At 39.4% G+C, this 15467-nt stretch overlaps 1 protein-coding gene across 1 annotated transcript in view; it reads left to right on the top strand.

Annotated features, from left to right (window-relative positions):
* Positions 1-15467, top strand: part of COL6A2 (collagen type VI alpha 2 chain) — an 80137-nt gene that overhangs the window by 13987 nt on the left and 50683 nt on the right. Inside the window, exons 2-11 of the mRNA XM_015825529.1 lie at positions 628-747; positions 2925-3520; positions 6781-6801; positions 7342-7407; positions 8976-9029; positions 10702-10746; positions 12195-12221; positions 13061-13087; positions 13176-13220; positions 14143-14196. Coding sequence (XP_015681015.1) covers positions 660-747; positions 2925-3520; positions 6781-6801; positions 7342-7407; positions 8976-9029; positions 10702-10746; positions 12195-12221; positions 13061-13087; positions 13176-13220; positions 14143-14196 — 1023 coding nt within the window. The 5' untranslated portion in view covers positions 628-659. The remainder of the gene's footprint in view (positions 1-627; positions 748-2924; positions 3521-6780; positions 6802-7341; positions 7408-8975; positions 9030-10701; positions 10747-12194; positions 12222-13060; positions 13088-13175; positions 13221-14142; positions 14197-15467) is intronic.

Genomic DNA, 15467 nt, shown 5'->3' with positions numbered 1-15467 from the left:
TATCTATCTATCTATCTATCTATCATGGTTGAAGATATCAAACCCCTGAGAAGTCAAGTAGAGCAAGGATGGATATACTACCTCCATCCCACCCATGCCAGAGGTCATCCAAAAGCATGAGCCATGCCTTTCCCATCCTACAGCCAGCTCTGAATCCTGGCTGAAGAGGATCCAGATAATCTGCTTCCTCCCAGGCCCTCTAAAGTGTTGCACAACCTTTTCCCCTACCACCTTCCCCTCAAAAGAGAAGTGAGATCTTGTATGTAAATTGTCTAGTGTGCTGGGATCCAGTGATGGCTTCTTGAGGAGGGGACAAACATGGCCTCTTTAAGAGGTAAAGGAAAAACCCCCTCCTTCAAAGAAGAAATAATCACCACAAGAACCCATTCACACAACATCTCCCTGAGCCACTTTAATAAGCCAGGAGAGGCATGGATCTAAAGATCAAGTGGCTGAGCTTACAGAATACTGAGGAGTCTGTCCATCCTTTGTTGCTAGTTCATATGAATTCTGCTGGACTAGGTGGACTAAAAATCTCACTCTGTATAAAGCACCTTCCCAGCATTCAATACACTTGTGTCTTAGTCAACTCAAAATGTTTTAACTTTTGTGCTGATTCTATCCTAGCACCACGTGCAGCAGACGGGAGAATTGTGGGGATGTTCTCACAAGCCTTTTTAGCTGTTCTGCTCTGCATGACTGTGGTCCCTCTCTATGCTCAAAATGATGAAGGAACTTCCTGTGCAGGTAAAAAAACATTGTTTCTCAATTTACTTCAGTTCTTTCTTTATGCTTTTTCCTTCTGTCATGCCTTCTGAAAATATGTAAAACTGTAATAGTTTAATAGAAGAAATAATTAAAAATCTTATAGCGAAGATTACTGATACGTTCTATTATTACAATCCATGTCCAAAATCATACATCTGAATATCTAGGATTCTTCAGTGTTTTGAATCTGAAGGCAAAACGGTATTATCAATCATAGAGTGCACTCATATATCTCTAATTCCTTAAAGCAGCTACATTTTTTCTAGAATTCTGTAACTGTCATTTGCGGGCAGCCACAAAACCCCAGTGAAAATGATACACACACACACACGTTTCCTTTAGCTGAAGCTTATGCATTTGTATTATTTGACTCCTCTTTAAAAGATGGAAAAATTCAGAAAAGCACAAGCAAAATGATCAGAGTTCCAATATCTGAGGTGCTGTCACAAGGGAGAGGGAGTCAAGCTATTCTCCAAAGCACCTGAAGGCAAGACAAGAAGAAATGGATGGAAACTAATCAAGGAGAGAAGCAACCCAGAACTAAGGAGAAACTTCCTGACAGTTAGAACAATTAATCAGTGGAACCGCTTGTCTTCAGAGGTTGTGGGTGCTCCAACACTGAAGGTTTTTAAGAAGAGTTTGGATAACAGGGTATAGGGTTTCCAGTTTGAGCAGGGGATTGGATAGAGGACCTCCAAGGTCCCTTCCAACTCTGTTATTCTGTAAGTCATTTGATAATTTCCCTATACAGAGAGTTATTTCTGAATTTGAGAAAAAAGATTTCCCCATGAAGAGAGTTGTTTCTTAATTTGGGGAAAAATATAAAAATAAATATTACTAAAAAAAAAACCAAGTGATTTTTTTCTTTCTCCCTCCCTTGTAGTACTAGAACTGAATACCATTCAGCAAATGGATTAGCACCAAGTGGTTTGGTGGGTTTCTGAAAAGTTATGGAAGGATAAGCTACCTACACAGACTTTCCAACCTGAGAGTCATTGTACCTTTGGATTATTGTGACTTGGCAGAAGTGATAAAAAGAGGGATGAGAGCAAAGGGGGGATGCTGATGGAAAAGGGATGTTTGCCTCCTTGCAGTGCCTCAGGCATAGGCCAGAGACTTGGGACAGCAACCCAGAAAATAGTCTTGTGTCCAGTGGGGATCAATTTGAGATATTCTTCATGCTGCACTGAATTCCATCATTCAGAAGGAAACATGAGATAAATGTTTCATTTCTTAGTTTTATAAATTCATGAAAACCATTTTGGCAACAAGATCTTGATAAATAGTGAACATCGGACCCGGATACCTTCGAGACCGCCTCCTGCCGCAGACTACCTCCCATCGACCTGTACGCTCCCACAGAGTGGGTCTCCTCAGGGTGCCGTCGGCCAGACAGTGCCGGCTGGCGACCCCAAGGGGGAGGGCCTTCTCTGTGGGAGCTCCCACCCTCTGGAATGAACTGCCCCCAGAGATCAGGGTCATCCCTGATNTCCAGCTTGCAGGACTGGCCTAGGGTAATTTTTAGAGGGGTTTTAATTACATTTTAATTGGACAAATGTTTAAATATTTCTTTTAATTAATTTTAAATTTGTATTGTTATTTATGTATTTTAACTGATTGTCAGCCGCCCTGAGTCCGCGAGGAGAAGGGCGGGATATAAATCCAAATATAAATAAATAAATAAATAAACTGTAGGCAATACAGTTAATCCTCAACTTACAACAGTTTGTTTAGTGACCATTCAAAGTTACAACAGCAATGGAAAAAGTGACTTAGGACCATTTTTCACACTTACAACCATTTATGGTGCTCGCTGTCTGAGTTTAGACTAGCCTCTTTAGTTTAAGGGATACATGTTCCAAGTGGAAATAAATAAGGCTCATGCAATATTCTAGATCTTACATATTGATGCTAACTCTGTAATGGAGATCAGAATGATAACCTTTTCTTGGAGAATGTGGCCTGGGGAAAAGGGAGGGAGAGACCTCATGTCTTCATGAAGCTGTAAGAGTCAATTCAGGAGCTGATCCTTAACCATGGGAATGAAATCAACACAAATTCCAAGGGCCTCATCCCCCAGGAACACCTGGCAAGCCTCTAGATGTGAATTTACCTAGTCTCCTTACCCCATTCTTTCTCCTTTTCTCTTTATGCAGATAAAACTGAGTGTCCCATCACGGTGTACTTTGTCATTGATACATCTGAGAGCATTGCCCTTCAGACTGACCCTATTGAGAGTTTAGTGAACCATAGCAAGAAGTTTGTTGCTCAGTTTGTCAATAAGCTGGCCAATGAAGTCTACCAACAACAAATTTCCATAAATTGGCAAATTGGAGGACTTCATTTTTCAGATATAGTGGTGATCTTTAGTCCTATAACCCAAGACAAGGTGATATTCAATGATCGGTTGGAAAAAATCCGTTACATTGGTCGGGGCACTTTCACAGATTGTGCTCTCTCCAACATGACGGCTCAGATGCCGCTCAATTCGCTGGGGGCGAATTATGCTGTTGTGATCACTGATGGCCACGTGACAGGAAATCCCTGTGGAGGGATGAAACATCAAGCTGATCGAGCACGAGATGCAGGGATCAAGCTCTTTGCGGTGGCCCCCAGCCAGAAAATCTATGAGCAAGGTCTCCAGGAAATTGCTAGCCTTCCACATGAGCTTTTCCGGAACAATTATGCCACCCTAAAGAAAGGCAGTGTTGATGAAGATACTGAGACCATGGATAAGATCATTCAAGTTATGGTAAGAATTGATATCTTAAGAATTGTGTTAGAACATTGCTTTACTGGATCATTTAGTAGACTGACTGTCTACTAAGGTGGAAGCTGCAAGATATCTTAAGAATTGTGTTAGAACATTGCTTTACTGGATCATTTAGTAGACTGACTGTCTACTAAGGTGGAAGCTGCAAGATATGATTTTGTGAAAACCAGCACTAATTGGCCTAATTTGCATGAAAATACTTCAGGCCATCATTTGAAACAAAATATTTTAGAGAAGAAATGAACAGGAACAACCCCAAGAGAGATTATTCCTGTTCCTGCTATCTGAAAAGACCACTAAGGATGCATTTCCTATGCAGAATTCCAGGTTCTGCTCCAGAATTTAAGATGACGCTTGACTTTGTTTTTAGATAATACCAAAAAATAAATAAATAATGGAGTAGCCACCCAGGATTTTGTGCATCAACTCTGCCCAAAATTTATTTTGTTTTTCCAAACTTTGGCTATAATCACCTTGAGGAAAAAGAACAGGTAGCTCTCCCTGCTTCTCAGAAGTAGAAGAAATGGCATTTCAAGTATTTATAATGTTGGATGAAAGCCACTGCTATCTTGGTTTCAACATGTTCATCCTGGTTCTTCCCAGATCTGTGATTCTAGTAATAGTGCTTGTTGTTCCTAGGCTGTTTCCAAATAATTGAGACCAATAGGTCGAATATTATGCAGAATTTTTACCAAAATAAAGATTTATTGTCTGATTATTATGCATCACTTTCAGCAATCTTATACGTACACGCTATAACGTGTATATGGAGAGAATGCTTGGTTGCTTTACTTTCCAATAGATACCAGTAGATTTTTAACCTGTTTTGAAAGCATCATATGGATTTATACTGTTGCCATGTTTATTGATGTCTTCCAATTGCTCTTTTCTTCCCCTAAACTTCCTGCCTCCAGCACTATAGGAAAGATTTTGCTTAACAAATGGGTTCTTTCTTGCTTTAGAACAGTCACACCTTAGAAGCCTTCTAAGGCCACCAGCTTTGTTCTTGTATGAGAACTAAGTCATGTGGCCAGGTTCTGCCAAATGGAATAAAAAGTGGGCTTTCCTCTTTCCCTGTTAGGAATATTTCTAGTATTATGGATTAATTTTACTGCAAAAGCATCTCATGAAGGGAGACCTCACTTCCATTGAAAGTGATCCAGTTTGGGCAGTTCAATTGGAACTAGAACCAGAACTCGTCAACAGATTGGGAAAAATTCAAAGCATCTTTTCTGCACTGAAATCACATTTCTTGGAATCTAGTATTCAATTTTTTAAAAATTACAGAACAGAAGCCAATCATATACTCCTTAGTATTTATCTTTTTATATTTTTATAGCTGGGTATGATACTCTCTTCTGATGTCTGTAGAATTGGAGAAAGGTTCTTCACAGCACTAGCACTAGAATAGAGAGAGAATTAACAGAAGGATAGTTAGCCTCACACAGATCTAAATATCCACTTTTTAATATTTAAATAGATGTGAGGAAATAATACTAGATATTGCTATAAACCTGTGCAAAGTTAAAATAATGAAAATAAATTAATCAATTTATACCTAACACAATGTATAGCATTATGAGCATCCTTAATTTGATACCACCAATTAGCCCAGTCTATTATGGGAACAATACAAATCAAGCAAAAGCACCTGCTAGGATTTAAGCATAGACACATAAGATTGGAAGGGACTCTGGAGGTCTTCTAGTCCAACCTTCTACCCATGGCAAGAATCCTCAAACCATCCCAGAAAATTAGCTATCCAGGCCTAGTTTGAAAATATCCAGTGATGGTGCATCTGCAGTTCTAAAAGTCAGGCTGCTCCACTCCTTAATAGCTCTCACTGGCAGGAAATTCCTCCTTATTTCAAGTTTGGATCTCTCTCTGAAAAGTTTATACCATTCAGTCCTTGGATACTGCGAAGAACAAATCTACCAACTTTTCCTTGTGAGAGTCCTTCAGCTATTGAAACACTGTTATTATGCCTTTCCTTAGCCTTCTCTTATTTTAGGGTAATCGCGCACAGTTCTTCTAAATTCTTCATAATTTTAGCCTCTAAGCCTCTCACCACCTTTCTTGCTGTTCTCTGCACTCTTTCCACATCCTCAGCCTCCTTCTTGCACTATGATGACCAAAACTGGATTCAGTGCTCCAAATGTTGAAGAGCAGTTGGCTTAGGACAGAACACTGAATCGCTCCCCTGCATGCCTCCCTCCCCTGTAGAAATAGATCCATTAAGGACTAGGAGTTGAAGAGGGTTTTCAACGAATTGCAAAGCCATCTGGTAGTGGGACTGTCCTTCTGACATTGTTCATTTTATCAAGTAGCAAGTTGTGGTCAACATTAAGTAAGTAACTTACTTAAAATTTAGGTACAGTATATTATATCCATAGCATTCCCAATTACCCTAGTACTGTAGTGTATTTCCTGGGCATCTCAGCTATTTGTTTGACAAACATTTTATCTATAGCTTCTGCCTGATGGGTTGGCCTGTCCCAGTATCATCGTTTCTTTTCCCCTTAGTATTAACTCAGATGCTTTCAGAAGACTTTTTATCCTTGGTATCATAAACTTCCATATAGTAAAGCTTTATCAATAATTTGACTTCCCTTTTGTTGAGTCTGCTTCCTTTGAACAAATTATAACCTTCCAGTTCTATATTGCATTCATAAGTCCCATTCCATCAAGAGTAAGAGCAATGTCATATTTGCCCCCTGCTCTTTACTAGGATTTTAATTTCTCCCTGTTTGTTTCCATACTCTGCACACTACTGTACAGATATCTGAGCCCTTTAGCATTGCAATGCATAATCTGCCACAGAAGAAAAGCCCAGGATCAAACTGGAACTTCTTCCATAAAATTATGTCTTCTTTATTTTCTCTGCTTCTAAAATCCACTGTTTTGGAAGCATTAAGATTTCCATGTCAAAGGCAAAATGAAGAATCTGAAGCCTGAGGTTTGATTGCAATTAGGATTGAGCAGAACAAACAGAGTTAAGCAGAACACCAGCCATTATTGCTAAAATAGCTCTACTCAACCTGTTGCTCTTGATAATTCAAGAATTCTCACCAACCATAAAATCTGCATATCTTCTTTAAATTGGGGTAAGAAAAACCTATGTTTGCATGGAGTACATTGGTGGAATATGCTTAGCCATACAGATTCAAAAGAAAGCTGTACTGGTTTCTTTTTTCAGTTTTATAATTAAGTTTCTTTTCTTTTTGTTCATTCCCTAACAGAAACATGATGCCTTTGCAAAGGTAAGCATACAATTGTTTCCATACAACAATATTATGAACAGGAACTTTTGGGAGTCATACACAGCTCCAGGTTTTGAATCACTGCCAACTGTGCATTCTGTTTAGAAGAAGACACCTTCTGACGCAACAAGGCTTCTTTCTCAGAAAATAAATTCTGGACTGAGTTGCAGCGTCATAGAAATCTATCCAGTCCAGGTTAATTCCTTTATGGATTTGTCTTCAGAAATATTAACAAAGGAATAGAGTACAAAATATACAGAAATTGTATTCTTTTTCCTATTTCAAAATCTTTAGAAAAGGATGTGCAATTCACATATCTAGAAGGCGACCCACAAGTGTGTGATATCAGATTAGACATCCTTCCTTCAAGAAATATTGTAAAAGGGGAGCAGAAAGTGGTTTTAGTGGAGTTATTTAAACATGGTGGTCCTCCTTTTAAATATAACTTTGCCCCACAGCTCCAAGATATCCGTGCAGAAGAGGAACAGAAACAATATAATTCATTATGAAATCTTCACCTATATTTTCTTTTCCTTTTAGTGTTATAAAATGAGCTGCCTTGAAATTCAAGGTCCGCGTGGCCCAAAGGGATTTCAAGGACAAAAGGTAAAGCTATAAGGGCAAAAGGGACAATAAATATGTAAGAAGAAAGAACAGATTATACATCCCAAGGATTTCAACGGAAAACCCACATTAATGGCTTAAAAATACCAAAGATAGAATTTCAAGAGTGTGACTGTTATATATCCATGGGTTGTAGCTTTGGAGCAATGAAGTGAGGAAGTGGTGTAATGCTTCAGTATATACAATAATCACAGTTTATTAATAATTCAGAACAGTCACTTATCTTTAGATTATGCATGTACAGATTAACCTGAATTCTGTTTCCTAAAATCACAGGAAAAAATACATTTGGCTTTTTTTAAATATACATTTCCTTAACATCAGCATTTTTATGTGTTTATATATAACACAGTGTTATGTGTTATTTATATAACACAGATGTATGATTTTGTGTGCAACATTTCTGATTATATTTAATTTAATACTACTTCTTCTGATATTAATTTTTGCTTTTTGGGTTGTAGGGAAAGAGGATTAATAGACAAATATGTATAACAATCATTGTTCTAATATACAGCTTTCTGCAATATATGTTGTTCCACAAGTTTTATATGAAGTTCTTGAGCCAAGTACAATAGATTTGTGCCACAATTGATGGGTCAATTTATGCTCTTAAAGTGATTGTACCAGATTTTTACATTCATAATTTAGATCAAGGGTGTCAAACTGCTGGGCTGGATGCGTCATGCCAAAATTGCTGGGCTGGATGCGTCATGCCAAACTGCTGGGCTGGATGCGTCATGCCAAAATTGCGCCCACCCCATTGCAGGCAATGAAAAAAAAAGTTGCGATACGTCACGACACGTCACGTGACGTTGCGAGTTTGACACCCCTGATTTAGATACCGGTAGTTGCATAACTGAGAATTGCAGTCTATTCCCTATAAATCTACCTTCTCTACAGCTGCATAGTTCTCTATTATTTGAGGACAGGTTTGCTGTATTTAGAATATAAGCAATTCATTGGCAATTCAGCTTCTTACATATTTGCAAAGACCAGTATGTGAAGAAGCAAAAGTAAGTCTCATAGCCCTAGCCTAAAATCCTATATCCCCTTTTCTAGAACAAGTGACCTTGAACTTTGCTTCCAAAGGCTCACATCTTATCAATGGCATTCTATAAAAGCAATTAGAAATGCTCTTGCATTTCAATCTGCTGAAACATTTAAAGAACATCTGCTGAAACATTTAAAGAAGCTTAGGAAATTGGCCAGAAAATTTTGGGCTCACTCATAAAATAACAGTGAGCAAATGGAACCTTAGCAATTAGTGGTTCATTGATAGCAACAACTAGGTTCAGTATTCTCCTATTTTCAGGGTTTATCCCTTGAGTGAGTAGCAGTCATTGCTATCAATGTCTTAGTCCCTGGGTTTGGATAGGACAGTTTTGTAGGATGGACAAGAAGCATGGCATTGAATAATTTCTGAAGATACAATATGAAAAGCCAGAGCCAACAAGCCACATGGAATGATGTGTGAGCGTAGGAGCTGATTCAGCTTTTTGTGTTATGGGAAATCTCTGAACTAATTCATTTTTTTATTTTGCTTTTAGGGTGCGAAAGGAAACATGGGGATTTCAGGCTTTCCTGGACAAAAAGGACGTCAAGTAAGTAACTGGAAAAAGAGTGAATTCTAATAAGTACTATACAATTGCGGTTCCTTTGAACATGGAGTATAAAAGATCATATTGAATCAGACTCTCATCTACATGCCAGTTTTAGGATGGCATTTAATTCTAAAATTAGCTTATGATACTCAATCAGTGTCTGAATGCCTTTGAGAATGTTCAGTCAATATATTATTTTGGTCATAGGATTTTCAACTTGCTTTAATGAGAATTTATTTATTTATTTATATATTTGTTTATATAATCTGTGTACATTCATTTATCATGCTGCTCTAATCTCCTAATTCATAAAGGAAATCAAAAGCTTCCATTGATACAGATTCTCTCTCTTTTCTTCTTCTTTAATAATAGAAGCTGTAGTGGAATGCATCAGATTAGGTCCTCATTAGGGAGTCAAAGAATTAAAGCCCACTACAGCCATGCTGGGCAGGGCACATTCCAGATTAGGATTCTCCACACTGAAACACGCACTTTAAATAAGATTCATATGATTGTTTTTGAAGGTCCTTCTGGCGATGCTCCATGCTGAGAGTGGCTGACAGGGGAGAGAAAAGATCCTCACCCCTGTGTCATCCATCCTCTTGGTTTTTAGTCTCTATTTAATCTTTGCTGATTTTAATTTTTTTATGTTTCTGTTTATCATTTTGTAAGCCTCCCAGAGTCACTTCCACAGTGAAAGAGGCATGTTATTATATTGATGTCAACTTATGGTCTGTGCGCTCAAGCAGAACATTTCCACCCAATGCAAAAATATACCTGTCCTATATAGGGCAATATCAGTACTGATACTGAAGATATGTGTGTATTTATTTATATATTATATGTGCACATAGAAGGCAACTGGAATCTAATGAAGTGTGTGCATCCTCCACTCATTCATTAGCTTTCCATGCATACCTACCTTCTCTTAAGATCAGAATGAAGAATAGGCTTGACCCAGATGTTATACTGTAACTTGGTGTGACTTTCAGTGAATAAACCTTAGTCTCTCACACTTTATCATACATTGATTGATAATTCTGGCAATCAGAACTTGTGAATGGAAAGATGAGGGGAAAGTGTACATTTGACTCTCCAACTTGCTTAACAATACACCAGCTTAACAATACACCAGAACCAAGCCTATATCTTTTTTAGAATGTGTGAAAGCAATTTGTATAGTTTGTTCATGCTGCTTGCTTTCATTCCACACTGACCTCTAATAAAACATTTGATGTAGTCGAACGCAATGATAGGCAAAAGAAATATATTCATCACTCCTTATAAAAACTATAACACAGTTCTTTCATCTCTTTTAAAATATTTTTTGTATTCTCATCATATATGTTTATTCAGCCTAGAAGCAGAAACAATCACTAATATTTTACCATTGCCAATAATGTATTATTATCATCAGGGAAAGATTCTAAATGTAGCTGCCATAGGTTAATCATATTAAATTCACAAATAAATGTATCTATAATTGTAACAGTAATATAAATTAATAAAATTGGTGCAATTAATAATATTGCATAATGCAACTATTACCTTGTACAAATTAATGTAAGGTAATAAAAGTAATAAATTAATATGCATTATTGCCTGCCTAAGGTAAATGAACATGCTATGCAGATTATGTCAACTAATAATGGCATTTTCTTTTTACATATAGGGTGATCCAGGAATTGAAGGTCCAATTGGACACCCTGGACCTAAGGTAAATCATTTTGGGTCTCACTTTTAAGCATTTGTTCTTGTGCTTAGAACTTGACCAAGTAAGAGAGTTGAGAGAGACTTCCAGAGAGTTCCAGAGAGAGAGAGAGTTTGGGTTACCATAAGGATTTTTGTACAGTTTTTACAGCATTTTGTAATTCAGAGGCTCAGTTTGTGTGCTTTGGTTATTGGAATATTTTTGTCTGTATTTTAGGCTAGCAATGAGTCCAAAGTGTTGACTTTCATAGGTTTAATCCCTTTAAACAAATGTAATTAGTTTTACCCCCTTATCTTGAGTCTGTCTATGGGTTTTAGAAAGTTTTCTTTGAAGGTAAACAGGCTTAATTTAAGAGGCTAAAGCTTTTCGTAATTGCCAGAGCCTTTCAGTCTCAGATTGCAACATTGTGACACATGACATGCCTGAGGCAGCTTAAAGAAAAAAAAACGGAGTTTATGTGTTTCTTTATTTTATGAGCCTTTCTTGCTTTGCACTTGATTCCTGTCTGTAATGGTACAGGGAAGGGATTTAGGGGAGGGGGTGGATTCTTACTACACTATGGAAGGAGAGCTCAGAAGAGAGAGAGGAAGAAGGGCCAACTAGCTAGCTCAGAGGTCTACAAACTTAAACACTTTAAGAGCTGTGGACTTCAACTCCCAGAATTCATCAACTAGCCATGATGGCTGAGAAATTCTGGGAGTTGAAGACCACAAGTCTTAAAAGTGCCAAGTTTGAAGACCCCTGAGCTAGCTGGTAGTGGTGCATATTAATAAACATGGATAAATTCATCATACATTTGTCAGTGCAAAGGGAAAGTAATTCAGCAAAGGAACAAACACCGAAGAAATTAAAACTGGTACTTTTTTCCTTTTTTTCTACAGTTTGCAATATTTTATTAGATTATAGAATAAAATACAAAAATACAAAAGCAAACAGTAGGGCACAGTGGGGAGGAAAAAGGGGGGAAAAGTGAGGGGGAGAAGGGAAAAGGAACAGACTTCCTGTGTTGCAGTAGAAGGAACATTAACATTGAACCTCAACTTTTTACTTTTCCATAATATTATAAACTAGCCATTTCTATAACAACAAATCAATCTAATCAGTAAAACCCAAAATCCCTCCCCACTTTTTTAAGCATCAAGTTTTTGACACGTTGCTAAGCACTGGTGGTACTCAAATATTGTCATGTCCTAAAAGTGGTACAATCTGTGAATAGGTTGAAACGCCCTGGTCTAAGCTAGGGACCAAACAGGAAGACAGGATATAGGAGAAGATAGATTGAGGCAAGTTGGGAGAGCATGAATTCCAAACTAATCATTTACTTAAATATATTTATTTAAATCAACTAGTTAACAAATCTATGTCAGTTCACTCTAGTCAGAATAGCATATTAGAACTAAGACTATACTATATCCACAAACACTAATTGAAAGTACTTTTTGTTTCTTTTCCAGGGTATTCCTGGTCTAAAAGGAGAAAAGGTAAGGTAGTTTTACACATTCAGAAAACTTTGGGAAGTGTGCTTTATAATTGGAATGCTTTATTTACTATAATTCCGCATCTCAAGGAGAGCCCTGAGCAATGGGTTCCCTGTCACCTTTCCTGGAAATGGAAGCAAAGGGCCTTCGCCTGCATGCAGAACCTGCAATCCTAGGTTGGGCTGAAACAAGCTCCTGGAATGCAGGAAACCCCTGCCACTAGGACAGTGCAATGGTTTGGATTGGGAAGCAGAAATATATTCTCTACACAACTCTTCCAACCCAAAGCAGGTTTTTCTGGGTTGGGCTATCACTGGGTTGCACTATAGGCCTCCTCGGAAAAGAGGTAGCTACTGAAGGAGTGACAGACAGGTGCTTTGAGGATTCCCCCCACATGCCTGAAGCACTTTTGGTTTACATATTGGAGGCATCGTTCAGTCCTAATCACTAGCAAATAAGCAGTGCTCTTCTGTTTTACCAAAATTCTCTTAGTCAAACTGCAGTTGTGTTTTGATTTTAATATTGTCTGGCTGATTGCTGGGATGTTATTTATGTTATCATTTGTGACTTTCTTATTGTAAGCCATCTTGGTAAAATTTCTAGCCCTAAATAATTTCTTTTTCACCCAACTGGCCAGGCAGGGCTTAACATTGCAACTAAAGTCTTATCGTAGATATAGGAGTGGGGAAGACCTTTCATGTAATTTGCTCTAGGATAATATTTAGTGACACGGAATTATTTCACTCTATCCCAAATAATTTCTTAACTAGCTGCCATACTGTTGTGGCTGTTTTTAAAGGAAGCAGGGCTTGATTCATCTTGTTTTCTTATATCCTTTATAGGGAGAGTTTGGAGCAGATGGACGAAAGGTAAGGTTTGACAGAGGAACATAAGACATTATTTCAGTGTTCGTCTTATGGAAAAAGCTGTCTCTAATGCTTTTGGTCTTGATTTCAGGGAGCTAGTGGTATTGCTGGAAGAAATGGCACTGTTGGACAGAAGGTAATGTCAGCACTATAGCACTATAATGTCAATCTTTTGTTTACATTGATAAAATGCCTTTTTGAAGGAAAATGAGCTCCCTAAATATAGGCTTTAATTAGCAATCTAAAATAGGAGAGTGGCCCAGACAGATCATTAGTTTTCCCTTTCATTTTGTAACTGCATTTGTTGGCAAGTTCTTCTGTCTCATTCGTGAAGTACTCTAATAGCCACATCCTCATTTCATTTGATGTAATTGGGGGAAAATAACTACGGTATTTAATTTACAGAAAGAGTCATTTGACCTGTCTGTTGTGTATTGATCCTGAATAGTTGAGATTCATCTAAAATTAGTGGAGCCCCTATGAGTTATCTCACCTTATCACCCACAACTTCCTTAGTCTTGAGTTATTGCTCTTCTCTTGGCATTTGGCCTGTAATCATTTGCAGCTACTTTAAATCGAAGTAGGACAATTCATGGAAAACAGGCCTCAGACAACTCCCCACCCTTACTTTTTGCAGCTCACCAGGATAACACCATTACATTCAGTGGAAAAATGACAAATTCTATTACAATGATTTTTTTTTAAAAAAAAAAACACCTTAAAAATGAATTAAGATTTAAAATTTTTAGATTTTATCCCTGGGAGGATGAAAAAAATAGAAATGATGATATAAGATCTCCTGCCATGGGCAGGAGGTTAGACTGGAAGACCTGCAAGGCCCCTTTTCAGCCCTTTGATTCTATTCTATTCATTCTGAAATGTAGCTCATCCCTCCTGGCTCAATCTCTCTCTTCTCAGTTCATTCACTAAAGAGGCTCTGAATTGCTGGGGCAGGGAGCTTAATCTTTAAGAAGAAATTTAAGTACCTTTGTAGTTTCTCCACCTCATCCCTGTTTAATGTTGCTCACAATCTCTCCTTTTATATCTAATGCTTTCAGGGCAAAATGGGGCGGATTGGACCTCCTGGCTGTAAGGGTGACTCAGGCGAAAGGGTAGGAGTGCTTTCTATACTATGGCAACTCTTTTTTCATATTCTTACAAAATGTATGCAAAGGAGATTATTATATTCAAAATGTCTTGGGAATTTTATGGATGATAAAAATATTCACTTTTTCATAAAAACGTACCTTGAAAATAAATTAAATAAATGTCATTGGTTTGTTTATCAATAAAACAAATGAAAACCTGAAACAAGAAGGTGACTTTTATTTACCGTATTTTCCGGCGTATAAGACGACTTTCTAAACCCTGAAAATCTTCTCAAAAGTCGGGGGTCGTCTTATACACCCAGTCGTCTTATACGCCGGAAAATACGGGTATTCAGGCAGGCTTCCAGAATTCGGCTGGCAGGATGCAGGTATTCCCTCCCCCCGTCCTGCCGCCTCGCACCGCGCCGCTCCGTGTCCCGCGCCTCCGTGTCTCAAGCCTCTGTGGCACAGAACTGCTGGCGTTATGCTTGGGCGGAAGACTTTTTCTTTTACAGATGGGGCGGGTGGGCCTGACATTCGCGCGCAGGCAGGACCCCGCCCGCCGAGCCACCGCTTCCCCATCGCCCTCCACGCCAGCCGGCTCCGTCTCCAGACCTCCCAGCTGATGGGCACAGGTCTGGGGGTCGCCAGCTGACGGGCGCAGGAGTTCGGCGCTGCAGCGGCCTCCCCTTCGCCCTCTGCACCGGCCAAAGCGTTGCCTGATGTTCCAGCTGACGGGCGCAGGTCCGGGGGTCACCAGCTGATGGGCGCAGGAGGTAGGCGCCGCTGCGGCCTCCCAGCTGCTTGCTTCTTCGGCCCTAACCCTTGCAACTGCTCCAGCTGAAGAAGCAAGCGGCTGGGAGGCCACGGCGGCGCCTACCTCCTGCGCCCGTCAGCTGGTGACCCCCAGACCTGCGCCCATCAGCTGGAACGTCAGGCAACGGTTTGGCCAGTGCGGAGGGCGAAGGGGAGGCCGCTGCAGTGCCGAACTCCTGCGCCCGTCAGCTGGCGACCCCCGGACCTGCGCCCGTCAGCTGAGAGGTCTGGAGACGGAGACGGCTGGCGTGGAGGGCGATGGGGAAGCGGTGGCTCGGCAGGCGGGGTCCTGCCTGCGCGCGAATGTCAGGCCCACCCGCCCCATCTGTAAAAGAAAAAGTCTTCCGCCCAAGCATAACCTTTAAGGATTTTAAGGATCTTTGAGAGGGAGAGAGAAATAGAGGGAGAGAAAGAGGGAAAGAGAAATAGAGAGAGGGAGAGAGAGAAAGAGGAGAGGGAGAAAGGGAGAGAGAAAGAGG

This window comes from Protobothrops mucrosquamatus, unplaced genomic scaffold (genome assembly GCF_001527695.2).
Source record: "Protobothrops mucrosquamatus isolate PMUCROS unplaced genomic scaffold, P.Mucros_1.0 scaffold_199, whole genome shotgun sequence".
NCBI classification, from domain to species: Eukaryota; Metazoa; Chordata; class Lepidosauria; order Squamata; family Viperidae; genus Protobothrops; species Protobothrops mucrosquamatus.
The sequence above is the reverse complement of the archived record's forward strand: the minus strand, read 5'-3'. Positions and strand labels throughout refer to the sequence as shown.